This window comes from Amorphotheca resinae (assembly GCF_003019875.1).
Source record: "Amorphotheca resinae ATCC 22711 unplaced genomic scaffold M430scaffold_15, whole genome shotgun sequence".
Taxonomy (NCBI): Eukaryota; Fungi; Ascomycota; class Leotiomycetes; order Helotiales; family Amorphothecaceae; genus Amorphotheca; species Amorphotheca resinae.
The window spans coordinates 153,803-181,350 of NW_020194485.1; the positions used below are offsets into that span (position 1 = coordinate 153,803).

The following is a 27,548-nucleotide window of genomic DNA, read 5'->3' on the forward strand; positions in this document are numbered from 1 at the left end:
CTTCGCGATACCTCGAATGAGATTGAGAGGGGCTCGATATCAGTACCTGGTCCTCACGTAGAGAGCAATGCTGATAGATCTCACGATGCTCACCATTCGACAGCGGGATGGGCTCCAACACGTTCCGTTGCCGGACCCAGGGTTATGAAGCGTCGGAAGACACTCGTGCTCTGTTTCGATGGCACCGGTAAGTCATGAATCTTCACTCTGACCAGCTCTCCTGACATGGTGAAGGCAATCAGTTCCATGGAGACTCGAGCGATAGCAATATCCTCAAGATCTTCCGCATGCTTGACCGATCCTCAGGGAGTGGCTTCCACTACTATCAGCCCGGAATTGGGACATATGTCGCTTCTGCAGGCCTCAGCGCCAAAGGATCCATTGAGAAGATAAAGAATTGGTATTTGAAAGCGAAGGATAGCGCTGTAGGAACATCCTTTGATGAACACGTCGTTGGAGGATACAAGTTCCTCATGCAATATTATTCTCCGGGAGATAACATCTACATGTTTGGTTTCTCACGAGGGAGCTACACCGCGCGGTTCCTAGCTGAGATGATCGACTGGGTTGGGTTGATCACCCATGGGAATGAAGAGATGATCCAATTTGCGTGGAGGACGTTCAGCAAGTGGAAGGCAATTGATAGCAACAGTTTAGAGGCCAAGCGGAAACAGAAGAAAGCATACCAGTTTCTGGTGTCCTTCCGAGAAACCTTCTCGAGGCCTGTGAGGAGAATCGTAAGACACCCTTCCCCTTCCTGCTTTGCGTGTGCTAAAAACTTCCCCCAAGAGGTTCCTAGGTCTGTTTCGTCCTAATCTTACATATCTTTCCCAGCCTTGCTGACCGCATCAGGCTTGTTCGACACGGTTAATAGCGTTCCTCGTTTTGAAAATGCCATGCTGAGTAGACAACGCATACCTGTAAGCCCGTTCCTCCGTATAAGAAGCCCAGGACTGAAGTTGCATCTAGTTCTCCGCCATCAGTTCCGCCAAGATCATCCGTCACGCCGTCAGCATCGACGAGCGCCGTGCCAAATTCCGCGCTGATCTAGTCTCTCACGGCCTCTCTGCTGCAAAGGAATCCAACAAGCCCGAGGAAGAGCAGCGCGAAGGCAACCCACACCCGAATCACGATTGGATCCATCGCAGCTCGCGGTACAAAATGTCCAGGACCATGCCTGCGAAACCTGAACGGAGGGAGGAGTTCCCTCCCGAGAACACAGACCATCACGAGTTCCGCGGCCGTCGCGAAGACAGACCTGCATCTCGATATCGCGGGCACTCGCGCGCACACAGCCACTCTACCTACGCCTCAGCGACCGATATCCGCAGCGCCCTAGGATCCAACGCTCGAGACGCAAGCGTTGACCCAGCGGGCGATGGGGCTTCTTCAATCGCCGCTCCCATGGACTGGGATGACAGCTGGTCGTCGGATGGCGACGAAGACGATCAAGATATCCAGGAACTCTGGTTTCCCGGCGGCCACGCGGATATCGGGGGCGGGTGGGACGTGCAGCCGGGCGAAGTCCCCCTGAGCCACCTGCCCCTCGTCTGGATCGTACGCGAAGCGCAAAAGAGCGGACTCGCCTTCGATGAAGATAAGATGGAGAGCCTAGACTGTCTCGACGACAGCAGCATCGATGCAGGCAACCTCCCGCTGATCGAAGTGTCGAACTCAGCCGGCGGCGACGAGCAGGTGCTAGCGGGCGCGGGCCTCGAGCTCGGGAACAAATCCAACTTCAAGCGCATCCTACTCGAAACAGCCACCAAGGGCAAATTACACGATTGTCTGCGTTTCCGCGAAGGTCTGCCTTGGGGCTCGGTCGTAAGGTGGCGCCTGATGGAATGGTTACCATTCCGCCGCTTAGACCTTACGGATGACGGGAAATGGAAACCCATCAGATGGTAAGTTCCCCCCTTTTATTAACCCCTTCCTCACTAATCAACCTACCACCACAGGCCCCTCCCCCGCGGCGAAGTCCGCGACATGCCCGCCGACGCCAAAATCCACAGCAGCGCCATCCGGCGCCTCGAAACAAATCCCGACTACCGCCCCGGAAACCTGATCCTTGGCGGTGGCGGCCGCGGGGTCAGGAAAGCGCCCAAGAGCGCGGGCATTGGGGAGTGGATATGGGTTGGGGAGGAGGGGGATCTGGTCGGTGGGTTTTATGTTAGGAAGCCGAAGCTTAGGGATGAGGCGAATGGTGGGATGGGGGAGAAAACGAATGGGATGGGGATAAGGGAGAATGGGAAATAAGCTTAATTGGGTATATAGGTGATGGGATAGGGGAGTAATTCACAACATCTAGTACATATCAATATCATGAAAACGTTTATTCATTTTATTTCTGTATTCTCCATCTCTTCATTCATTACCGTCTCTTCATCCATTACCCCCTATTATCTCTACACGAACCCCAACCCCTCCCTAAACCCCTCCCACTCCCCGGGACTCACGATCTCCACCTCTCCCCCTCCTATCCCACCCTTCCCCATCCCAATCTCCACCTTCGCGACCCTCTTCCCACCAGGTCCTCTCCCAATCCCCATCCCTCCCTTCCTCCCCTCCTCCAACCTCACACACCCCTTCGCCCTCCTCACCACATCCTCCTTCCACTGTCTCCAAACCTCAAACTGTTCCCTCTGTCTCGCGACATGGAATTGCGGACTCTGGTTCTTCGGGCGCCACTTCAACCTATCGGCCGGCAGCTCTCGCAGATCGAACAGCTTCGCTGCCGCCGAGCCCGGGAGCGCTAGGAGTTCATTCAGGACGTCGGCGCCTTCGGCGAGGAGGAGGGAGGAGGGCGTGCGGGGGGCCGGTTTGAGGAGCGGGACGGAGAGGAAGGAGACGTCTTCTGGGAAGGGGGAGGAGGGGAGCCGGAGCCGTTGGTTATCGGTACGCAGGTAGCGGACCGCCGAGTGGAGGGAGGAGATCTCGGAGCGGAGCGCTTCCATCTCGCGGGCCGTGGCGACGGCGCGTTCCTGGCCTGCTTTGGAGCCCGGGGCCACGGCGCCGAGGGCTTTGGTGTCTTCGGCGATCTTCTTCCATTTCTCGCGGTCTGCTTCCAAGGCCGCGAGTTCCTTGTTCTGCGTCTCGATCGACGACGTGAGCGAGGCTTCGAGCTTCTTGGCCTCGTCGATCCGCCGCTCCAGCTCGTTAATCTTCTCGTTCTTCTTGGTGGCGTCGCGCATGCGCGATTCCAGGAGCTCGATCTTCACGGATGCTTCTTCTAGTGTCTGATCGCGCATCGCGATGAGGCGCGCACGTTCATGGTTGTCATCTTTGAGTCGGCGGATCTCCTCCTCGGTGTCGATGGGCACCGTCTTCGAAGATTTCAGTTCTTGAGCTCGGAGAACCCATGGTGCTGGCGTTGGCTCAAACTCCTGCGTCTTCTCGAGATCGGCTGTCAAGGCTGCTAGGTCCATGACAGAGGTAGTCAGGGTACGGAGCTTGTTGGAGTACGTCGAGAAGAGGTCCGACTCGCTGGATGCGAACAGCGTGAACGCAGTCCGATGCACGGTGCTCTGAACTTCCAAGTACGTAAACGGCTCGGCCCGACCCTCTTCATGGAGCAGGGTAAACAGGGCGTCCCCGACACTCCGTGAGAAGCTGGCGAGCTCCTGCGTAGACGCTTCACACTCCTCAAAGTTCTGGAGGGTATCGGGTGTGAGCGACAAGGATCTCGTCTTGAGCTCTTCAAGTGCGCGGGCGGCTTTGCCAGTGATGACTTTGGCGCTGCGAGTATTCGCGATGACCGCATCGGTCTTCCGGGCGAAGTGTTGAGCAAGCTCATCCTCGTCATCTTCTTTTGGAACGATTGTTTGGACCATGGTCTTGATAGCAGCCAGGGCAGCAGCGGCATTCTCGAGATGACTCTGCATAACGATCGTGCGCATATGAATATCATCAGCATAGCTCGACAACCCAGTCGAGATGTGCACTTCGGCAAGATGTGACATGAGAGCGATGGTCCGCTGGAGTTCAGTGGCACACTGCTTCTCTTTGAGCTCGTCTCGCCGAAGACCATCGATCCAGCCATTGAGCGCTCTCTCGACCGGCTCGAGCTCGTACAGGGCACCCTCGTATTTGGCAAACTCTTCTGTCGAGCAGTGGCTGATGGCGTTCACGAAGCGGTTGCACATAGCGGAGACCCACGTGAGCTTATCCAGGACGTCGCAAGCCGCAAAGATATCGTCTTCATGGCCAGCGGGAGGGGCTCCGTTGACCCTCTCCTTCACGAACCCATGTACCAGATTCGCCTTGAAAGCAACACGTTGGAATCTGAGCAGTGCCAAAACAGAATCTCGATCGGTATGGAAGGCCTCGGGAAGGAATAACTGGACGATCGCCAGGTGTTCGGCGGCTTCCTGGGCATCGAGACGCCGTAATTCCAGATCAATTGTCTTGACTTGGGTCTTCGCAGCAGATACTTGAAGCTTCATGTTGAGGTCCATCATCGCTCGCGATCTGCTGTTCAGCTGCTCTGCTTCCGTCTCGGTGACGGCGTGGGATGCCCGCATATCTTCCAGATCGCTCTGGAGGTTCGTCACCAGCTCCCGGAACCGGGACAGCGTGTATTCCATATCCTCCATAGCTTCTTCCTGTTGGGCCGCTCGGCGTGCCTGTTCAGCGATGACGCTATCCTTGAAATCGATATCTTCCTGCATCTCCTTCTCCGTCTCGACGTGGTTAATCTCCAACTCATCATTCAGCTCTTTGAGACTCTCAAGGTCTTCGACCGCAGCCTTCAGCTCCTCGATCTGCTCGTTCAAACTCATGTTTCGCTCGGTCAGCTCCTCGATCATGTCCTCTGCGCCCAGCGCGTTATCGAGTTGCTGACGCAGATCTTCAATATTGGCTTCCGCCTGAGCCAACTTCTCCTTCGTAGTCTCGTACTGCTCCTTCACATCGCCCAGCTCACGGACATCGGTCTCCAGACTCTTGATCTCGTCTCTCAGTTCTGATTCAGTCTGCTGGGTCATGTCACGCAGTCGCAACAGGGCCTCCCTCAACCTCTCGTTATTCCTCTCCATCTGTAGCCATCCCTGACTCGTCTTCTCCTCAGGGCTCATCTCCCCGCCCAATTCCGCGTTCTCTTCCCGCAGGACCTCGACCTCAAGCTCCAGCTCCTCCGTCTTCTGTTTCAAGGCTTCCAGCTCCGTCTTGAGGACCTCGGCCGTCTCTTCAGCCATCTCTCTGTCGAGCGTCGCCATCTCCAGCGCCACATCATGCTCCGCTTGTATGTTCTCGATCTCCTCGAAGCGCGCCGCGGATTCCTTTAATTGCTTCCGCAGCTCCGTAATCTCTTGCTGCTGAGGCTGGTATTTCGCCTGTAGCTTCTGTATGATGCCCTCGAACTTATCCCTCTCCGCCTGGATCTTATCGAGCGCCTTCAACTTCTCTCGATCCTCCTGTCGTTTCTTGTCCATCATGCGCAGCTTCGTCTTCAGCTCCTCGATCTCGCGACTGGCCGCTGTGCTGACCCCCGAAGTGCGCGGCCCCAGAGAGCTCCTGGCTGAACTCGGCGACACATGTTGACGATCCGCAGCAGATATCCGCGACAATGCCGGACTCACGGCTTTTGGTGAGAGCGCGTCCTCCGCATCGCTCTTGTTAGGTGACGCCAGTGCATCCGAGTCTTCGTGCCCGGCGCTCCCCTCACTCGCCTGCCCACTGCTCAGCTGCCCACTAATCGACCCAATCCGTTCCCCGCGTGGACGAAACGTAGGTTTCGAGACGACTGGCGCCCGGCTGCTGGCGGCCCTACTCGTTGGAGCACCAGCCCTGTTTCCAGGCGCCAGCCCTCCAGAGATAGACGGTCTCGAAGTGCGTGTAGTCGGGGCGGGCGGCGGGGCCATCGACCCTCGAGCTGTTGTTCCCACCCCAGGCCGTGTCTTGGAAATTGTGCCCGACTGGTTTCTCGCAATCGACGTTGACGGGGTGCCAGTGCGGGGAGTCGAAGCGTTCGACGGCGCCGCAGACAGCTGTTTCGTAGGGGATTTCGTAGGAGATTGCTACCGTACGTAGAATAATTAGCACACATAGAAACCAAACCAAAAGCCCAAGGCCAATAGTAACATAAACACCACATAAACAAAACAGCCTCATCAGCATAAAAACAGAACATACCCGAATCAAGCTCGAAGGCCTTGATCTCGTCACCGGACTCGGACTCGCCGAATTCAAGCTCATCCTCTTCCCCGTCCCCACATCCGGCACCGTACTCATCCTCCTTCCCATACCCGCGCCCACGATACTCTTCGGCCTCGTCGCGGCGGTCACCGCTTGCTTCTTCACCACCTGCTTTGGGAGAACCGCAGGCGGGGGCGGCTGCTCCAGCACCGTGACCGCCGCGGGCCTCACGAACATGCCCCTCCCCATCTCGCACTCAAAATAGCGCTCTCCTTGGACACTCCCGTCATTCTTCCCGCTGTCGTCGTCCAGCTCGACCCCGACCCAGTCGCCGGCTGCGAAATGGGGCTGCCCGACGTACCGCACCGTCGCGGTGCGCCCGTCGGTGAGCTCGATGATTTGCCCGATCTGGAGATCCTCCATCATGCTGTTGATGAGGGGCCGTTCATCGGGTGGCCGCTGGTGCTGGTGCTTTTCGACGAGCCGTTGTTGGAGCTGTGGATTGGATTGCGATCGGATTGATGGGATTGTTGACGTCGGCGCGTTCTAATGGGAAAAGGGGGACGCGAGGCTTCAAAAATAATACGGTGACCGGGATTCGCTACGATTGTCGAAGTCTAGGGGTAGGTAGTATAAGTATGAGACCCCCCCTCTTTTTAATAGAATAATCAAAAACTGTATCTAAAGAAGTTACCCCTTCATTAAAATAAAATAAAGCAAAAAAAAAGAGAAGTGGAGCATAAAGATAATTGCTTCTAGCAACAAACAAACAGAGGAATAACCCCTTCTCTTTCGTCTAAAGGCTCTTTGAATTAAGAGATCGGTATATTAGGCATACCTCCGTAGGAATGGACGTTTTGTTATACAAGACTGTCGACAATTTTACTCTACTACATCTCTACGCCTACCATGATAAAGTCCCGGTTATGATATCTTTTATTCATCCATTCCGTATAGCAGTATCTATGAAACTCATATCTGTAGGTATTTCTTAGATACACAGATAAGCTCCGCTTCTAAAACACCAACTTCTAGTATTCTACTTTAATATCAAAATCTCGAATGGCTATCTTTCTTTCTTTTGTAGCTAGGATTGTCAGTTATACGTAAATTTCTAATTGCCTGATTGATAAATTATATATCATCGTTCCCTTACTGATACGCACGTCATCGATGTCCAAATCGTCGAATTTTATTTCGAATAAACCAACCCCCCCCCCCTTTTAACACCAAAAAAGACTCCTAGGATCTTTTGTCACACGTCGTAGCCCATCAAAGGCTTCCAATTTCTGGAATCCTGAGAGTAAATAATAAACAAAACCCCTCTGTCTGTTCTATTACATACTTACCTTAACGCCCTTTGAGACAAGGCTTGAGTATTGTCGTTTCTTGGCTACTTACCTACCTTACCTACCACCTAATGTATTTATGGTGACGGGGACAGCGCTTACCTACCTTACCTTGCCCTGTGACTGCGCGGAGGCTCGGTAGCAATAGGCAGTATAAACTTCCTATCCAATGCTCAACGAGGCTGACCACCCCATGTGCAACAAAACAACAGGAGCTGAGACGGGTTCACGTGATCTATCTGGTCAATGGCAACCTCTTCTTGTTCAACATCATATACTCATTCATTCCACCCCACCAGTGCCGCCAACAGGCTCGTCACTACTAAAACGCTATTGTTCATATATACAAAACCCCTACACGCAGCCTAGTCATTCAAAACACAGGTCTTCCGCATATACATACAGACCAGGTTTTCGCCGGATAATAAGGGGATATCACAGGGTTTGTAATGTAGCGCTATGTCAACTTCCTGTTTCTCAAGAGCAGGATAGACAGATACCCAGTGCACACTTTTTTGGTTTTTTGGGGGGGGGGGGGATGAAGAAGATGGTTGTACAGTTGGGGTAGTGGAGCCGGTAGGACGGTGGGGTTGATTAGGGACGCTTTAATCGAGCGCTTTTCGGAGATCCGTCCATTTCCTGTTAAGAGTCTCGTGAGCAGAATTGAGCTGTAGCAATCAGTCAGTAAAGGCCTGAAAAAACAATGGATAAATCATCACATACCTCAGCATATTGCATCTTTGTCTCCACCAAGTCCTTCTCCATGGCGCTCATCTCCTCTTCCAACCTTGTATTCTCCTCATGGACCTCCTGATTCCGCTTCATCAATCGCTCCATTTCGCTCTTCAGTCTTTCCTCTACCTCCCCTGGCTGTCTCTCGACCACCTTCCTTAATTCCTCAACTTGGCCGTTCAAAGATTCGTTTCGGTCTTGCAGCTCTTCATTCTCGACCTTCGTCCGCACAAGCTCGGTTGCAAGGGCTGCGTGTTCGGTATCGTGCTCCTCGACCCTCTCTTCAAGTCGACGGACCTTTTGTATGAGCGCTTGATTCGAGGACTTCAAATGTTCAAGCTCAGCCTCACGGTCCTTCTCTAACTTTGTCTTCTCCTCCCACTCGACTGCATACGCCTTCAAAAGTTCTGGGGTTAATTTGACGGCACACGCATCTTGGATCATTTGGTCCGCACGATAGATTTCTTTATCAATGCTTGAACCAGAACTGCCAAAGAATCCAGACTCCAGGATAGAGCCTTGGGACGGGGCTTGGTCGATATAGACATCGAAGAGACGATCTCTTAAGAAGTTGGTCAACGCCATCATGTCGTTCATACCCAGTAATGTTGCGGCGTTTTTCTGCATGAGCACAATACCGAATTTGATAATTGCCTCCAAACCTTCGCTAAGTATGAGATCGTAGATACGGAGAACAAGTTGGAGAGGAAATCGGTATGCAAAGAGGGTGAGGAACCACTGTGTGGCGTAGAGATGAGGTGTGATATGGCGGCGGTGGAGATGGCAATAGAGAGCTGGTTCGAGGTCTTCCAATAGTCGCTCAAATTGGTAGAGGTGCTTATGCAAACCTGGCATATCCTGGATGAACAAGTCCCGAAGGTGGTACTGATTCATTAGCCGCACGAGCAGGCAGAAAGCTTCCTCTTCGGGCATCTAGATACTGTCAGCCTGTAATGAAGAAATAAGGGATACGGAATGATCCTACGTTGAATAGCAGGGGCATAACTAGGAAGTTCATCCCTTGAGCGTATCCCACGCCTTCATCAAACAGCGCATATGCTTTGCACACCCCAAAGAGACCTTCCTGGAGACCGGCACTAGCAGCGAATTTCGAGAAGCTTGTCCGAGACCCTAGATCTCTCTTGATCATCTTCTCTAACTTTTGTAATGCGGCGGCATCCTCCTTTGCTTTCTTTTTCTTCTCAGCCATCTCAGCAGCTTTGGCTTTCATGACGGCCTCTATATCCTTCTCCTTGAGTGGTGAAGGCGATCTCGTGCCATTGGCAAGATTAACTGTAGGCGGAGAGTGATCTGAGTGTATTGACGAGGATGATGACCGAATCTCCTCCTTGGGAGAACTATGACTTTGGGTTATACTCGGTGGCCCACTCGATCCGCTCATTCTGTCCTTGTCTTTGTCGGTTCCTCGGACGACCAGATCTCTGTAGACACTTTCCAACTCATCATTCTTACTCTGAGCTAGGACTTGCCATACGACACCTCGTATGGCGCTTGGGATACCGGTGGATATGGCCCTGTTTAATTCATCTGCACTTGTTCGCGCGACAGCAGCTGGACCTTCATAGACAACGGATTGCCACAAATCCCAATCGACAGCCGAAGCCGGGTCATTTATCGCAGAAGGTCCTGCAAATGCTCCCGAAGCTGTGCCTGGAGATAATCCCATACTGACTGAAGGATTTGGACCCTGGGCGACTGATGATCTATGCGCTGTCGAAGACATTTCTTTCTCCTCTACCACGCTTGTGTGATTGGCGGGACCCGGACCAGCTGTCGTGCTTCCCTTCTTGTCATCCTCCCCCAAAGAAGTTATCCCTGCCTCTTCTCGCATCCGTAGGAGCTTGAACCTATCCTTCAGACTATTCCTTGCAGGCTGTTTACTTGATCCATCAGGCTCCCCCTCTAGTTTGCTTAGCATCAATTCCGGATTGCTGGAGATCGTAACAATCGACGAGGCCGTGTTTCTGCGTTCGGCATTGTCTGGTGAGGGTGCTGTGGGGTGTGCTGGAGTTTCCTTCGGAGTTTCCTTCGGAGCTGATGATGTGTTCCGCGAGAGCCATGAGAATGGACTCGTTATGCTTCTCTTGATGGGGGGTGGTGCAGACGAGACTGGCGGTGGTGGTGGCGGTGGAGGAGCTGCCCATGGTACTGAAGGAAGGGCACCTGATAGACCTTGTAATGAGGGCTTCGAAGATCTTGGGGGTAGGACGGGTTTTGGGACTTCTGAAGCTGCGAACCATGTTAGATTGTTTTAAATATTCAGGGTGGCACGCAGAGAAATCGGCAGTACATACGATTGGGTGTGCCTTCGTCCCCTGAGGCCCCATCTTCTTCCAGGTTGACGTTGTCGAGGGAGGTTGTGGAGAGCCGATGTGATGTAAGAAGGGGGGATTTTGGTTGCCTTATCTCGTGCTCATCGTCCCCATTTGTCTGTGGCTCAGTAACTTCAGAAACTGCTGAAGAATCAGGAGAATCGGGGACTATCTCTTGTACTGTGCTCTTGACTGAGGAGGATCGGTGTTTGGTCAGAGACCGTGTCGTCTCCACCGGTGTGTCTTTGACCGTTTCGACGGTTGTAGCAGGAGAGCCGATGGCATCCTCGAATGTGTCCTACCAGGGAACATATCATCAGCAAAAGCTCTATGGCATCCAGATGCTAGTCAAGGGGTCGTGTGACCGGTGTTGAGGACAAGTGGGAGTGTGAAGCCAGCTTACACCTACATTCTCCCGCTCTGCATTGTCCTCGGTGGAAGGCCTTCTCTCCTGCACAGAATCCAGGTCGGAGTCTGCCGTATCGTGATCGTGATGTTCGTGGTCCGACATTGTGTTTCGCTTTCTTTGTGACTGTGAGTGCAAGGGGCCAGGGATTCCTCACGAGAGGATCGATGCCATCAAAAGAGGGATGCGGCAGCCCCCTCTGCCAGGAGGCGAAGTGAAGGCCGCAGGATACAAAGATCCCGTGGATGGAGACCGTGGGGGAAGTGGACCAGTGAGGCAATTCGTCTTTCTTGCTCCTGAGTATTGTATGAGGTGCTGCTGAGTGAGGATGGTGGTTGCTTGCTCCTTTGCCAGTGCTCGGCAGGGGGATGGGTTCGTCTGTTAAACAAAGCGCGAGCGCGTCGCCGCTAAGATTTCGAGGTCGATCAGAGAGGGAGAAACTACAGCACAGGATGGATTGGCTCGTTTTATCACCAAGACACAGCTACACCAGACTCTGATTTCCCGGTAGAAAAGAAAGATTCTCAGCATGCAGTAGAATCCATCCTCCTCTCAATAATCAATCAATTATTCCAGTCCTGGGTGTGTGCTGCAGGGGTATTGGGGCAGATTCCGCCCACGCCTACACTTACTCCGTAGCAGACGGTTAGACGCAATAACCAGTGCCGCCCAGCCAATGGGACGGGAAAGCGGACGATGGGAACCCGAAACAGTGGATCTACTGGTCGCCCCAAGGGGTCAATCAAGGGGTCTGGGGCACTGGGCTGGATTGGCCGCTGTCTCAGTGTCGGGCGCGGATGGCCCTACAAAGGATTGATTGAGTATTGCGAGTTGACTCCCAGGAGAACTGGCTATTGCTGACAACCACAGGGTCAACCACCACCACTACTCCAATAAGGCCAAAGCAGAGAGGCAAGGGCGCAGAGGTTGTGATCGGCAACGCTGCAGAAGAATCTGGCTCGCGCAGATGCTACGGAGAGCTTGAGAAGAAACGATATGGCGTCCTGCCATGCAAGTCGAAGCAAGTACAAGCAAGTACCAGCTTGGCAGAGCAAAAGCAATGAGAGACCAAACCCTTTCACAGAGAAGCACTCGGAGGCCACTGTACTGTGCTTTTCTCTCTCAGTCTCGCTCCTCACTTAGCAGCAGCTGTCGGTGCCAGTGGTGTCAAGAGTGGATAGGTAGCTTATCTTACTTAGGTAGACCCTTAGAGCCTCCTCGTGGTCTAAGGTCTGGGGTCAATATGCTCCCGAGCTCATACTATCATAGAGACATTAACGGAGCAATTACAGAGGTGGTTGCTTCAAGTTGACTAATCCCTTCTTGCATAGAGCTATCCTTAAGAGCGGCTTTTCTGGCCTGTCAAGAGTGTGATGCGCCTCCTGTGAGGTGGCATTGCTTCTATCGAAACCGGCTTTGTGTTGGACAGCTCCCCCATTCCCACACCCCAAAGATTACTATTCAAGGAATTTGAACCTCGTTCGCCAGCTGTTGATGATGCACGTACAAGAAGAGCATAGTTCGTGGGAATATGAAGTAATATCGTCGAGGTATGGTCCATCACCAGCATAACCCCAAACCTTGTAGCTACGGCTTTCCAACGCATCCCCGTTCTTCTGGTATATACAAAATAGAAAGTCCTCCTGCCCTCGTATTCCCAAAGGACGAAGTGCCATGCTGTCCAGCCTTCTCTGCCATCCAGGAAGAGACTACAGGATTATCATCCGTACCCGCAGGGGATCTGTAAATCCCCGTCATCGAAACAGGCACCGAGGATAGCAGACAATGGACGGGAGTAGATAGCGAGGACTTCAAGGTACCAAAAGTGAGATCGGAGATTTGGCCCATCCTCGTACCAAAATATCCCCTCGACGGTTTTGTTTGTTTGTGGTCGGCGCCTCAAAAAAAAGTGTAGCTCTGACGTAGAAGACGGACTTAAGCGACCGCGTTTTCGTCGTGAATCTCAACCTCTACAACAAGCTAAGCTGGAGCTCCATTCAACTTTTCCACCCCACTACAGGCATAATCATTCCTGTTCAGCCAACATCCTCGCGTATTCTCCATCTCTTGACTGCTGGCACGTCCTACGAGCTCCATCAAGTGAATCCTATCGAGACGACATTAGAAAGGCGCCTGCACCGTTCCTTTCGACACGCTCTCTTCGATACCCTTCTCCCACAACACCTGACCTAGCCACCTCGATCTTAATATACTCCAGGGCCAGCCCGTACTCTTCTCGACTCTCCTTGACCAGAGTGTACTGCGTAGACTCTGTCAGAGACTAGGTAACTATTCTTCCTCATTCAAGACTAACCTGCAGATCCGCGCGGCTGTCCAGAGCCTCACCTAACCCTACCTTCTCCTGCTCCGCCCGCACCAACGAACATCATCCTCCCCATCAAACCCGGGGCTGTCCTCCCGTGGACGCTCCTTCTCCGATCTGCCAAGCTGTCGGCGGCTGTGATAGATACGGAGGAAGTGGAGGGGGGCGATATCTAATTTTTCCCGCGGTCTTTGCCGCTCCCCCGCCATCAACATGGTCCGAATAACCAAGTCGATGCAGGCGAAGCATTTCGAGACCTTGGTAAGCTTCGAAGCCCCGCCTTCTTCTTCGAGTGCGCAAATGCTGACACGTAATCCAGTCGCCATATCTCAAGGAATTTCGCACCTCCGCCTGCTCGATCTCCCTACCTCTCCTACCACAGCATCTCTCATCCTTCCCGACAAGATGGCCATTCCCACGAGGCGATCTCTACCACTGGATTTCCCTTCTCAACCGCTTCGATGTCATCCTCGAGAACTTTTGCCGCACGTACAAGCTAGAGGATGGTCCGCAGACCATGGACTTTGGCTGCAAGGTTCTACGAGAATCTGGCGAGAATCATGATACCCCGAGCCTGGCCGAGCTTGGATACGGAGATGATGGTGATAGGCAACTTGTTGAGTCTATTCTCAACTTCTCAAGAATGCTCCTACAAAATTGTGGCAACCGGAGCCTCTACTCGAGTAGTTCGCATTTGAATAGCTTGCTCAACAGTACATCTCTGTCGTTGCTCGAAGCTACACTCTCCCTAGGCTCGGAACTGGCACAGAGATATCAGGCTGCCTTCAAGCGCCAGGTTATTTCCTCTCGACAAACAAGCAACCCACAGCTGCTGAAAATCCACTACAACATCGATCTTGGCAGAGTTCAGCAGCTAGCGATGCCCTTCACCAAGACGATCACGGTCACGGCCGAGTCAGCGCAGCCGACAACACCTGTGACTCCAACAGTAAAAGGAAAAGAAAAGGCATATTTCAGCATCCCTACGAGCCAGAAGTCTTCGACCACTACTGTGTGTGCAAGCGACCTGGTGTCTATGGTCAAGGGAGGATCAGGAGTGAGTACCAAGACGAATAGCCCGAGGAGCATTCGCAAAGGTGCACACAACTCGTCCTCTCACGCCGTGACCAGTTGGGAGGAATGGGGAGATGTGAAAGTCACATATTATCCTAAATCCGCCCGAGAAACAGATCAGGCCGGCAACAGCAGTACCTCCCGGTCCTCGGACGCCGTCACTTCAAATAATCCAACCACCCCAACACCTATTCGTCGCTCGTCAAACTTGGGCCCACATGGTCATCGTCCGAATAAGGGATCAAGTTCTGATGAATCTCCCACTATGCCACGTTCGTCGGGGTTCCCAACAGGAGAATCTCCGCGCCCGAACTTTAAGACCATCGAGATTACTTCCTCGAAGCTTAAGACCTCTGGCGTGCACAGTTTACTGGAGGAGAATCTTGCGGGTCTTCCCCAGGATTTGCAGTACGAGCTTCTGACGAAGCTTCGGGTTGCAGCTGCCTTGACGACGTCCCTAGAGACTCGTCGACAAATATTAGCAATCCGCCTCCTTGCCATCACCAATTTGTCATACATCCACGTAGAACCTGCTTTTATCGAGAAGGTTTTGAAGCAAGATAGTGATGAACCACGTCGATTACAGCTCGTCTACCAGCTAGCAGAGTTGGTCCATCCACCTGTGGAGGGCGATATTGCAGTTCCCCGACCTCTTCAAACTATCGCCTTCTCAACCCTTGACGCATTGTCTCAGCACCAGACCAAATACAACGATGTCTGTGCCGCTCTTAGCACGAACGTCAACCATGGCGTTCTGCTATATGTGGTTAGAAAGGCTGCTGCTGAGATGGGCGAGGAGGAAGATGCTGGTGATAAGATGACAGAGGCGGATGAATGGCGCGAGGCATTATTTTCACTGCTTGCCAACATCTCCATCATGCCCCGCACTGGGGGAGAGCTTATTACTGCAGGATTGATGCCGATATTAGTTGAAGTGCTCGGACTACGTACTACCATCGCGGAACGCTACCACCCAAAGGTATTGAGCTTCCTCGACAATATAATGTACAGTGCTCGGGATGCCTTCCAAACCCTTGTCAATGCAGACGGGCTCGATGCTGTTTCTAATCTGATCGTCTATGAGGTTTCGCACGCCTCGGACCTCGCAGCACAGGGTAAAGGCATGCGACCTGAGTACCGTTCCGCCTCTGTGGATTACGAGATTCCTTATTTCCAGCAACAGACCTTGAAGTGGCTTTTCAAGTTCATTCATCATATGATGACTACTGCCGGGGGCTACGGTGGTAATTTCGATCGTTTGTTGCGCAATTTGATTGACTCTTCCCAGCTGTTGGGCAGCCTTCGAGAGATCATTGGCAATGCACGTCGTTTCGGCTCTGTTGTCTGGACCAATGCGGTCAGCATTCTCAATGATTTCATCAACAATGAACCAACAAGCTTCGCTGTCATCGCAGAGGCAGGTCTTAGCAGAGCCCTCTTGGAAGCAGTCACGTGCTCCCCCATATCTATGCCATCAGATTCCAAGAAGACGGGACAACGAGCCGAGCAATCTACCGATCAACCCGCTGACGACGAGTCCTCAGCTGCTCCACCTTCTGACGACGACGATGATGAGGACGATGGCGATGATGGCGATGATGATAGTGACGATGAGTATCGGCCAGCGCCTCGTCGACCGACAAAGGCAATGCTCCAAGCCCCTCGCGAAGGTCCACTGGCTCGAGGCATCCTGCCAACATCAGATACTATCAACATTATACCGCAAGCATTCGGCGCGATATGTTTGAATAATAATGGCATGAAGATGTTCCAATCCTCCAAGGCCCTTGAGAGCTTCTTCGAAATCTTTGAGAGTCCTGAGCATGTCAAATGTATGGACTCCAATAAAGATTTACCGTCCAATCTTGGCAGCACTTTTGACGAGCTAGTTCGTCATCATCCACCCCTTAAAACGGCCATTATGAATGCTATTCTTGACATGGTCGCTCGAGTTGGTTACCTTTGCAAGACAAAGGCGGAGGCCAACAAGTTGGGTGCTGTACTACGAACATATGATCCATCAGGGAAGCCAGTCGTTGCTGATGCCGCGATCAAGGCATCTCGCCCTTCAAAGGGCAAAGAAAAAGCCGCGGATGACGGAGGTGATGTTGAAATGCAAGACGTCGATACTGCTGTCACCGAGGACACGCCTGCTCAGCCGGAAAACCCCCCTAACGCCCCTCCGATGACTGCATATGTTGCTGCTGTCGCTACCTTTCTATCTGCTATGTTCAGCAATACCTCCGTTCGTTCTGACTTCTGTTCAAGAGGTGGTATTGAATATGTTCTTGATCTGGCAGAATCGCCGTGCTTGACCTACGACTTTGCAGATGGATCAGCAAGCCGAGTTCTCCAAAGTGTGATCGCCCTCCTCGCAGAGCAGAAGCCGCATCTCACAATGCCTTCCCTGCTACAACGAGCACAGTCCGCTGTTGATGTTCTTGCACCTTTTGCAAATTACCAGGAAAGCGGGCCCTTCTTCAAGCCGTTTGTCAACAGAGAGGCTCAGCAATCAGCCGAAATTGAACTACTCGCAAATGGAACTGGATTTGTCAAGGCACTTGTCAATATCCATTCTCTGGTCTCAGCCCTGCGCGCGTGTTTCCAAACCTGGGCATTCAATCACAGATCCGCTAGCAACGGTTTCAATCAGCTCAACCTTGGTGATTACTATGTTCGCCTTGTCAAGAGTCTTGGGCCCTTGCTTGGTGCATCTTTTAGAGAGGAGTTTGAACTGAATAAGGTCGTACCAGACTACTACAAGAGTGCTGCACGCGTCAAGGATTCAGCTTTCGATGACCCTGTCTTCGCAGAACTCCTCGGCGGCCCTGAAGTGCCGTCCCCTGTGGCAGAACCATCGAACGCCGAGCCCGGATCAGCTGAACAGCCGGCGGGTAATACTGCAACTTCAGCTGCTGCCAATCCCCCGGTATCGAGTGATAATAAGCCAAAATCGATGACAAAAGCCGAGAGAGATGGTCCCGAGTTCAAGAACTTCCAAGCCTTGCAGTATTTGCTTAGCAAGATGTCCGATACCATTTCTCCATTCTTTCAGATACTTGGAAAGGGATTAGTTAATAAGCGGGGTGGTACGGATGGATTCCAGAAGCAGAGTCACGCTGCCATTGCAGATGCTTTGGCCGAAACTATTTTGCGGGAGCTGGCTCCTCGTGGGCAAGAATCTTCAATCGAGAACATCAGCCACTGGATTGGCATGTTGCATGTCTTGAAGGATATACTAGTAGATGGTAAGCAATCAAATGCCTCGAAAGCACGCATACTTACATATTACAGTTTCACGTCATAATGAGCGTCCGATCCAGACAATTACTATTGTCCTACAAGCCTTCAAGGACCGTGGCGGATTTGAGACCACTAATCACATCCTCGAAGTTTTTGCGTCAGAGATTCGGTCTAGAAACATCGCTACAGATACCATTGACCTTGATAAGGCTGCTGATGAGACAGTCCGGTTTGAGATGGCAGTAGTAGGTATCAAGGATATCCTCTCGCTCTACAGCCAAGTTGTCAGTGGGAAGAATGTCATAGAATCGCCCCAGACCATCTCAATGGCCTCCCGAGAGGCTAGAGACCGAAGCAGGCCAGAGTATTTCTCTCCGCCGCAGTTTCTGGTAGAATTACGCATGGCAGTTCTACCCGTCGTTCGGCGTTTATGGGAATCTGACCTTGTTGAAAAAGCTCCAAGCGAGATATCCGAGAGACTAATTGAGGTCATCCGTACCATTTCAAATGCCGACAGTGAAGCAAATGCTCTGAAGCGTTCCGATAAAGCCGGGCCGGTTGTCAAGGGCCCCCGCAAGACTTTCAGAATCAGTCAAGAGCATGTCAGTACCTTGATGGATCACGATTATGACACAGATCTTGCGCACGAAGCCCTCTATCGCTGCAATAACAACCTCACGTACTCTCTCGAGTATTGTAGTGAGATCAATCAAGAAGAAAATCGGCGACGAAATCCGATTCCAGAAGGCGATATTGCTTCCAGTCCCGAACCGAATACCTCCTCCAGACCGCGCACCGTGGATTCGACAGGTACCGCCACTCCTGATGATCACGCTATGTCCATGCACGATGGTCTTGAAAATGTCCCGTCAATCATAGACTCGCTTAATCAGCAGATGCTCCCCCCTGCTGCCCCTGGCGATGGACTTGTGACTTCTCAAAACGTGGATCAGATTTTGAGCCAGGTCGTACCGGGTTTCGAAAGCCGACGTAACGCAACTGCGCCTTCATCTGGTACGCCTCGTGCAAGTCCATCTTCAGCTCCCTCACAATCAACTCCAGTCGAGGAGAGTCAGGCCAAGCCGGTTACAGTCGATGATCTGAATGACGAACGAGCAGCGATCAGAGACAATCTGATCGACAAGTGCCTCGACGTCATCAATGCCCATGGTGGAGTCACTTTCGAAGTTGCCGATTTAATCACAACAGTTGTGAACAAATCGCCCGATCCTTCATCTCAACGCAAGGTTGTTGGGCAGACACTGGTGATTGCTCTTATGTCATTTGCGGGGGAAGACGACCTTCGTACATCTGGCAAGAAGATCGCAGCCTACGCCCATCTGTTAGCATTGCTGCTCAGGGATAAGCTCTTCTATGCTGCTGCTGTCGGAGAGTTGAAGGAGAATCTCAGCACACTGCTTGGATTCGTGAAATTATCTCCAAACCATTCCTCTGATGAACCATCACCATGGATTGCCCATATTCTCCTCATCGTCGAGATGCTTCTTAGCGAGGATGCTCGACCACGCAAGACCAAATGGAACGCGCCAAAAGATGAGAACGATACTATAGAACCCCCTGTTCTAGAGTCGGTCGAACTTGTTGTGTCTCCTGACGAGCGACTACAGCTTTTGGAGTCAATTCTTGATATTATGCCCCGCGTTGGTAAAGACGAAGCTCTAGCGCTAGCTATCTTGCGTATCTTGGTGATCCTGACACGAACACGATCTCTGGCGCAAATCATTGGCGAGAAGAAGAACATTCAACGTCTCTTCGTCACAGCAAAACAACTCGCGGGAGTCAGTTCTGCGCGCATCCAAAGTCCATTAATGCTAATCCTGCGCCACATAATTGAGGACGACGAAACTATCAAGCAAATTATGCGTTCAGAAATCAAGTCCTTCTTTGAACAAAATCGTCAACAGAGAAGCATCGATGTTCACACGTACCTCCGCGGACTAGCCCCTACGGCCATCCGGGCGCCTGAACTGTTTGTGGAGATCACCAATGAAATGGTGAAGTTCTATCGATGGTCATTCAATAACCCTGAGATGTCAAATAGATCGAACACTCTTGTTTTGAAGGACCAATTTACCAATGGCTTTGACTCGGCTGCAAAAGCTTCTGAGGACGCTGTTCAGCCAACCGTTCAGGCCACAGAAGACTTGTCACTCCAAGACGTCAAGCCATCTACCGAAGACGTTGACCGCCAGATGCCTGATGCGTCAAAAGCTGCGCCTCCTGAACAGAAGTTGCCAGTTGTGGAGAACCCAGATGGTGTAATTCATTTTCTTCTTTGCGAGCTTCTGAATTATAAGGATGTGGAAGACAAGGAACCTGCCCCGGTTCCTACGGGTCCAACCCCTACGGACAAGGCCAATCCATCGACTAATGGTGATGTTACCATGGCTGGCACTAGTTCCGCTCCGAGCACAGAAACAGCTGCTGCCAAGGAAGCCAAATCTTTGAAGAGTCCAAACAAACAGGAATTCAAGGCTGAGGAGCATCCAATTTACATCTACCGATGTTTCCTACTTAAGTGTCTCACGGAACTCCTCTCTTCTTACAACCGCACCAAGGTCGAGTTCATCAATTTCAAGCGCAGCGCTCCCCCACAAGCCATGACTCCATCCAAACCTCGATCTAGTGTTCTCCATTATCTCCTCAATGACCTTATACCATGCGGCACGTTAGATAGTCCCGAATCATCGGTGGCTCTTCGCAGAAAGACCACCACATCATCTTGGGCAGATTCGGTTATAGTCGCCCTTTTGACCAAGACTGGAGAGCAATTTGTGGACAAGTCTCGCGATCCAAGTGATGGAGAAGATGAGCCAGATCTCCTCTTCGTTCGACGATTTGTTCTAGAGAACATTCTCAAAGCTTACAAGGAGGCAAGCACATCCATCGAGGCTCTCGATACCAAGTATTCCAGAATGCTTTCGCTTGCGGTCTTGATGCTCCACATCATGAACGGAAAGGATAACATTGGTGGTCCGGATACAGCTTTAGCCAATCGGTCCCAGCAACAACTTCGGCGGATCATGTTTGAAAAGGGGTTCATTGCAGCCCTAACTGCATCTATTGCTGACATAGACCTCAACTTCCCCGGTGCCAAGGAAGCTGTGAGACAAATCCTAAAGCCCCTCAAAGTCTTGACGAACACAGCCGTTCAACTCAGTGAACTGTCACTCATCTCTGGCACCCAAGGTCAGACTGAAGAGGACGAGATTGAATCGGCAACTTCGGTCTCTGATCTTGAAGACGAGCGCGAAGAAACCCCAGACCTATTTCGAAATTCAACTTTGGGCATGTTCGAACCTGATAGAGAGGAGGATACATCATCTGAATCAGACGATGGTATGTTTTTAAGAACCCAGTGTGAACCTTGTAACTATGAGATGCTGATTAGTTCTAGACGATGAAGAGATGTATGATGATGGATATGGCGATGAGATGGAGTATGAAGAGGAGATGGCTGAAGATGAAGAAGACAACATAAGTGAAGAAGATGAAGATATTGAGGGTATGGGCCATATTGAAGGTCTATCTGGCGATCACGGCATGGATGTCGAAGTCATTATGGAAGAAGACGATGATGACGATGAAGATGAAGATGGGTCAAGTGGAGAGGACGACGAGCACGATTCAGAAGATGATGATGCTCGCGTCGAGATCATCGATGAGGCCGGAAATATCCAAGAGCTTGGTGAGGACGATGATCTGGAAGAATGGGAAAGCGATGAGGGCGATGACGATGGTGAGGATGAAGAAGATTATGAAGGCGAGGCCCAAGATCAAGATGAAATCCACATGCACGAAGGCCTTGACGTCTCGGACATGGTCGGTGGGCCTCTTGGTGATCTTGTTCGTGCTCTAGGCGGTGGTGAAGATGCCGTTGACATGATCGAGCAAATGGAAGAGCAGATGGAGGCCGATGGCATTGACCCTGGTGACGTTGAAGAACGCATGGGTGGCGATTATATGGATGAGGGCGACGATGATGGTAAGCTGTTCAACCTTTTATCAGCAAGCATGGAACTAATTAAATACAGAGGATGATGACGACGAAGACGATATGGACGAAGAAGATATGTTTTTGGAGCAAGGCTATCCCGGTTCGTTATAACCTCCCCGGTTTGCTTTACACGACTAACAACAGAAGGTGGCGGCCCACCTGTTGGATTTGAATGGGAGGGTGAAGTGGATCCGCCAATGATTATCAGTCACCGTGGAAACCGTCCTCGCCACGCATTTGCTCCCCCTTTCCCACTATTCCCTGGGGGCAATCGTGGTGATCCCCTAGGTGGTATGTCACCTCCTTCTCAAGTGTCAATTTCTGTTCAGGTGCCACGCGAGTTGAGACACTTTGCGCCTCATGAGATCGATGTTCTCATGCGAAGCCTTGTGTCGGATCGACTTACGGAGCTGGAAGATCATAATAGCAACAGAACTAATCTAAATCCAGTTCCGGAGTTTCGTCCATCCTACCGATCGCATAGACCACCTCAACCACGCTCAATTGACGATGGTACCAACCCATTGCTTCAACGAAACAGTTCCAGCCGCGGAAGCAGAGATGGTTCTAATCGGCCCCCTTCAATGGACATGGGCAACTGGATCCAGGCCATGGCACCACCCCCTGGCTCAACAGACTTGATGGACTTGGCTCGCCTTGGCGGTCCTTTTGGTGAGAGGCCCTCATCAGCAGCGCTCCTTGAATTGCTTAGATCCTTACCACAATTACCAGGTACCATTGCACGTAATGGAGGAGTTGGTTTATCATTCCACATCCACGCCGGCCCAGGACAGGAGATCCCGGCAGGGCTCCGAGCCTTTATTGGCGGACCACGAGGATCTCGATTTGAGAGTCGACGTAGCGAAGTTGTAGAAGCAGGAAATGCAGGGTTCTTCACACCACAATCCACCCCCGCCAGATGGTCGGAAGAAGCGAAACTGCTATTTGGACCCAACCATCACGAGAAGGCCGCTGATCTTAGATCTGCCATCGAAGCTGTTCTAGTCCCCCCTGCTATAGAAGCTGACAAGGCTCGAAAGATTGCCGAGGCGGAGCGAATTCGTAAACTTGAAGAAGAAGCCAAGAAGAAAGCGGAGGAGGAGCGTTTGGCGAAGGAGGCTAAGGAAGAAGAGGAGAGAATTGAGAAAGAGAAGAAGGAGGCTGAGGAACGTGAGGCTGCTGAGCGAGCTGCTGCTGAAGCCCTTGCTGCACGTGGATCTATGGACAATGAAGCCGGCGAGGGGAACGAGCCAACAGCGGAGGCTATGGATGGAGTTGAAACCCAAGCTCAACCCACCACCGAGACCGAGGAAGCCCACGAAGCTCCTGCTGAAGATCGCCCACGGGTCACAACAATCATCCGCGGGAATCCCTTTGACATTACCGATCTGGGTATTGATGCCGACTTCCTTGCCGAACTCCCTGAAGAGATTCGAGAAGAAGTCATCATGACAGCTGTTGCCGAGCGACGATCCCAGGCCGCTGCAACTGGTGCGCAACCTTCAGAGATCGACCAAGAATTCCTAGATGCCTTGCCCGAGGATATCAGAGACGAGATTATTCAACAGGAGAGACAAGATCGACGCCGCCGTGAGCGAGAAGAGCAACGCCGCCAAGCCGCTGCTGCTGGTGGTGGGCCTGCAGCTGGAGATATGGACGCAGCGAGCATCCTTGCAACATTACCACCCGCATTAAGACAGCAGGTATTGATGGAACAAGATGAGGAGATGTTAAGCTTACTTCCTCAAGAGCTTGCTGACCAAGCTCGCGCTGCGCAGAGAGACCATCCCGCACACGGCAGAATCCCCAGTGGTCTGGCTCGGAGAAATGCTCCAATCGGAGGAATCGATGCTAATCAGTCTCACGGTTCACAGCGACCTCCACGACGTGCGATTGTCCAAATGCTCGACAAGTCTGGGATCGCAACACTTCTTCGATTGATGTTCACCTTACAGCCAGACCATCTCAAAACCGCACTTTGGTCCGTGTTGGAAAACATTTGTCTGAATAGGCAAAATCGTACCGAGGTAGTCAGCACCATCCTTCATATCCTCCAGGACGGCAGTGCCGATATGAGTGCTGTCGAGCGTAGCTTTGCCCAGCTTTCCTTGAGAGCCAAGCAACCGAAGGAAAAGGACCCGAAGACCCCTCAGACATTAAAGAAGACCGGTCCGAGCACTCCTGGCGGTATTACCGGTATTACATCTCTTATGCAGGCCAACTCTGAAGCATCTCCTCTCTTGGTTGTTCAACAGTGTTTAGGAACCTTGCACAATCTCGTCAGCAGAAACCTCCATATCCCCGCGTTCTTCTTGACGGAGCATGACAGCGTTGTTGGCTTGAAGCGTACTCTGAGCCGCAAAGGAAAGGGCAAGGAAAACAAGGCTGCGAAATATGCAATCAACTCGTTGCTGAATCTTCTGGATCGCGATCTAATCATGGAGAACTCCACTGTCATGGAGTTGCTTTCGGGCTTGCTCAATCAAATTACACAGCCTCTTCAAGCCCTCCAGCGCAAGCAGAAGGAAACCGAGGCACAAAAGACTGAGGCTGCTGCTCCAACAAGTGAGACTGCCGCATCGATAACAACCCCAGAGGTCACGGCAGCTACTGAGCAACCATCAGAGCAGCAAGCGGAGCCCACCCAGCCGGCAGCAAACACTGAAGGTGGTGAAGCCTCTACCACTGATGTAGCCAAGGCAGAGACGGCCCCCAAGGAGCCCGAGAAGAAGCAACGCCCAATCACTCCACCAGTCATCCCAGAACAAAACCTGAAGTTGGTGATCAATATCTTCGTTGCCCGTGAGTGTAGCTCCCGAACATTCCGCGAGACCCTCTCGACAATCAAAAACCTGTCTGCAATTCCCGGCGCAAAGGCGGTCTTCGGACGTGAACTTGTGTCCAAGGCCCAAGGGCTTGGAGAGACCATCTTGCAGGATCTGAATGAACTTCTACCTCAGATTCAAAAGGCTACAACTGGCACTGAAATCCAGGGTGTTGCTTTAGCCAAGTTTTCTCCAGGTGGTTCTGAGCAGGGGAAGCTCCTTCGCGTTCTTACAGCACTTGACCATCTCTTCGACCCGAAGCGTGATAAGAAGGAAAAGCCAGACGAAGATGGCGAGTCATCACAATTAATCGAAAAGCAGGATCTCCTGTCTTCTCTTTACGAAAACTCAACCTTCGGTCCGATGTGGGAGAAACTCAGCGCATGCCTTAGTGCTATCAGACAGCGGGATCATATGTTGAACGTGGCCACCATTCTTCTTCCGCTCATCGAATCTTTGATGGTTGTTTGCAAGAATACCACTTTGAAGGAAGCTCCTATCGCTCGGTCTCAGATAGGCAAGGAGATGATGTTGACAAGTCCACCTCCGGAGTCCCGTATGGAGAGCTTGTTCTTCACATTTACCGAAGAGCACCGCAAAATCCTCAATGATCTTGTCCGGAATTCTCCCAAGCTCATGTCTGGTACATTCTCCCTCCTAGTTAAGAATCCCAAGGTTCTCGAGTTCGACAACAAGCGCAACTACTTTAGCCGCAGCATTCATACTAAGAGCTCAACCACACGGCAATCATACCCTCCTCTCCAGCTCTCTGTTCGCCGAGACCAGGTCTTCCATGATTCCTTCAAAGCTCTTTACTTCCAAACTGCCGACCAGATGAAGTTTGGAAAGCTCAGTATTCGATTCCATGGTGAGGAAGGTGTTGATGCTGGCGGTGTTACTCGAGAATGGTTCCAAGTCCTCTCCAGACAGATGTTTGACCCAGGATACGCACTGTTCATTCCCGTATCATCTGATCGAACCACCTTCCACCCCAACCAACTGAGTGGTGTCAATGAGGAGCATCTCATGTTCTTCAAATTCATCGGTCGTATCATTGGCAAAGCTCTATATGAGGGTCGGGTTTTGGACTGTCATTTCAGCAGGGCTGTCTACAAGCGCATCTTGGGCAAGGCCGTCTCGGTAAAGGATATGGAGTCTCTTGACCCTGATTACTACAAGTCTTTGGTCTGGATGCTTGAGAATGATATCACGGATATCATTACCGAAACTTTCTCCGTTGACAATGACAAGTTTGGGGTTGTCGAAACCATTGATTTTATTCCCAATGGTCGCAACATTGCGGTTACTGAGGAGAACAAGCATGAGTATGTTCGCTTAATGGTGGAGTGGAGGCTCACTGGATCTGTGAAGGAGCAGTTGGATGAATTCTTGAAGGGTAAGTGCACTAGCGTCTGGAGCTAAGGATGACCACTAACATACGATAGGTTTCCACGATATCATTCCTGCTGAGCTCATTGCAATCTTCAATGAACAGGAGTTGGAGCTTCTGATCTCTGGTTTACCTGAGATTGATGTGGACGACTGGAAGAGTAACACTGAATACCACAACTACTCTGCCTCCTCCCCACAAATCCAATGGTTCTGGAGAGCAGTGCGTTCATTCGACAAGGAAGAACGTGCCAAGCTCCTACAATTTGTCACGGGAACCAGCAAAGTACCACTCAATGGGTTCAAGGAGTTGGAGGGTATGAACGGCTTCAGTCGATTCAACATCCATCGTGATTACGGCCGGAAGGAGCGTCTTCCAAGTTCGCACACTTGCTTCAACCGTAAGATCAATTCCCCTGTCTTCCTCTAGAAATACTGATGCGCCATAGAACTCGACCTTCCCGAATACGAAAGCTACGAGGTACTCCGTCAACAAGTCCTTACTGCCATCACGGCTGGAAGCCAGTACTTTGGTTTCGCATAAGCACAATTGCGTGTTTCTTTTCGATCCCTTTACGATATCATGCACGCGTGGACCAGGCCTTGATTAGCATTTCTCGGCGTCAGCTTCTCGTTACTTTTGATTTCTTCACTTCTCGATCTGTATTTGGCATGGGATGGTGAATCATAATTCAGTAGTATGCTTTGCAAGGGGGGTATTGCTTATGGCCAATCCTATCTCTGAACTTGCCGGGTGGGTTTACAACGAAGTGCAGGTCGTTGATATATTCATGATGGCAGGGGATGGGGAATGAGATTGGGCGCGGGGTGTAAACTAGATAGGTAGCTAACTAGCAGAGAGCAATGCATCCTCACTTGATAGATCTTATAGAACTGCTTCGTTGTAGAGCCAAGTGTGACATTAAAACGGGATGACCCTTAAATACAAGTTTACGATCCAAGCCTTGATCTTAGCCATGCTTGTTCTAGCATAGGTGTGTGCTGTGCTGTGCTGTGCTGGCTGTGCAAGGGAAAGAAGACGCAAAGAAATGTATGTTACTCACAAACTAGTTTCGCCCGTCAGCACCAAAGAAGCCGCCTAGACCGCGATTTATGGTCGCGGCCGCCACGCGCTCAGCGTTTTGGCGATATATAGCTCGCAAAACAGCTTCCTCTGCCTGGGCAAGTGCCTCTCTGGCACGAGCACGAGCCTCCTTTGCTTCTGCCACGAGCGTTCCCCGCGGCAAAGACCCTATCAAGGGCGTCGGAATGGGCCTTGCGGGCCGATAGCCCTCGGCCGGACATGGTTGTAGTTGTGGTTGTAGTTGTAGTTGTGGTTGTGGTTGTGGTTGAGGTTGAGCAGAGAAGACAGACAAGAAGCCGCGGTGAGATATTTATAAGCCCTCTGTTGACTTCGGGAGGTGCATGCACTTCGAGTGTGATGTTCTCAAAAATCATCTCTCTGTGGTCTTGAGAGATAGATAGGCAGTTGCGATAGGTAGGGACCGAGACGATTTCATGATCTACTAGTAGTACCAGCCGTTTGCAACTGGCGCATTTGATCGCATGTTATGCAAGGAGAGTGCAAAAGCAGCCGAGATCATCAAGAATGTGCCAAGCCATAGCCAGCAAACTACTCGTTGGTGCGATATTTTAAATGAATAGAAAGTTGCATTGAAGGCGTTCCAAAATGTCATCACGATCGCCTTTTGTCACGGGCGAAC

At 51.6% G+C, this 27,548-nt stretch overlaps 4 protein-coding genes across 4 annotated transcripts; 2 read left to right on the plus strand and 2 right to left on the minus strand.

Annotated features, from left to right (window-relative positions):
- Positions 1 to 144: 144 nt before the first annotated feature.
- M430DRAFT_111194 (hypothetical protein) lies at positions 145 to 2,256 on the plus strand (the record flags this gene model as incomplete). Its single annotated transcript, XM_024861419.1, has 6 exons — positions 145 to 187; positions 235 to 737; positions 790 to 799; positions 853 to 920; positions 970 to 1,904; positions 1,959 to 2,256. 6 exons carry the CDS (start codon positions 145 to 147, stop codon positions 2,254 to 2,256), a joined length of 1,857 nt encoding a protein of 618 aa, XP_024716438.1.
- A 98-nt stretch (positions 2,257 to 2,354) lies between these two features.
- Positions 2,355 to 6,618, minus strand: M430DRAFT_129871 (hypothetical protein). The gene is made up of 2 exons (XM_024862116.1): positions 6,130 to 6,618; positions 2,355 to 6,014 (listed from the first exon to the last, which is right to left on the minus strand). The coding sequence occupies exons 1-2, from the start codon at positions 6,556 to 6,558 to the stop codon at positions 2,406 to 2,408; spliced, it is 4,038 nt and encodes a 1,345-aa protein (XP_024716439.1). The 5' UTR covers positions 6,559 to 6,618; the 3' UTR covers positions 2,355 to 2,405.
- A 1,468-nt stretch (positions 6,619 to 8,086) lies between these two features.
- M430DRAFT_148556 (hypothetical protein) lies at positions 8,087 to 11,443 on the minus strand (the record flags this gene model as incomplete). Its single annotated transcript, XM_024863128.1, has 5 exons — positions 10,956 to 11,443; positions 10,529 to 10,844; positions 9,199 to 10,463; positions 8,205 to 9,146; positions 8,087 to 8,149 (listed from the first exon to the last, which is right to left on the minus strand). Exons 1-5 carry the CDS (start codon positions 11,055 to 11,057, stop codon positions 8,087 to 8,089), a joined length of 2,688 nt encoding a protein of 895 aa, XP_024716440.1. The 5' UTR covers positions 11,058 to 11,443.
- Positions 11,444 to 13,488: 2,045 nt separating this feature from the next.
- Positions 13,489 to 26,368, plus strand: M430DRAFT_54511 (hypothetical protein; the record flags this gene model as incomplete). The annotated part of the gene is made up of 9 exons (XM_024868473.1): positions 13,489 to 13,536; positions 13,595 to 17,597; positions 17,644 to 20,952; positions 21,011 to 21,598; positions 21,648 to 21,710; positions 21,755 to 21,901; positions 22,061 to 25,831; positions 25,881 to 26,225; positions 26,274 to 26,368. 9 exons carry the CDS (start codon positions 13,489 to 13,491, stop codon positions 26,366 to 26,368), a joined length of 12,369 nt encoding a protein of 4,122 aa, XP_024716441.1.
- Positions 26,369 to 27,548: the final 1,180 nt, after the last annotated feature.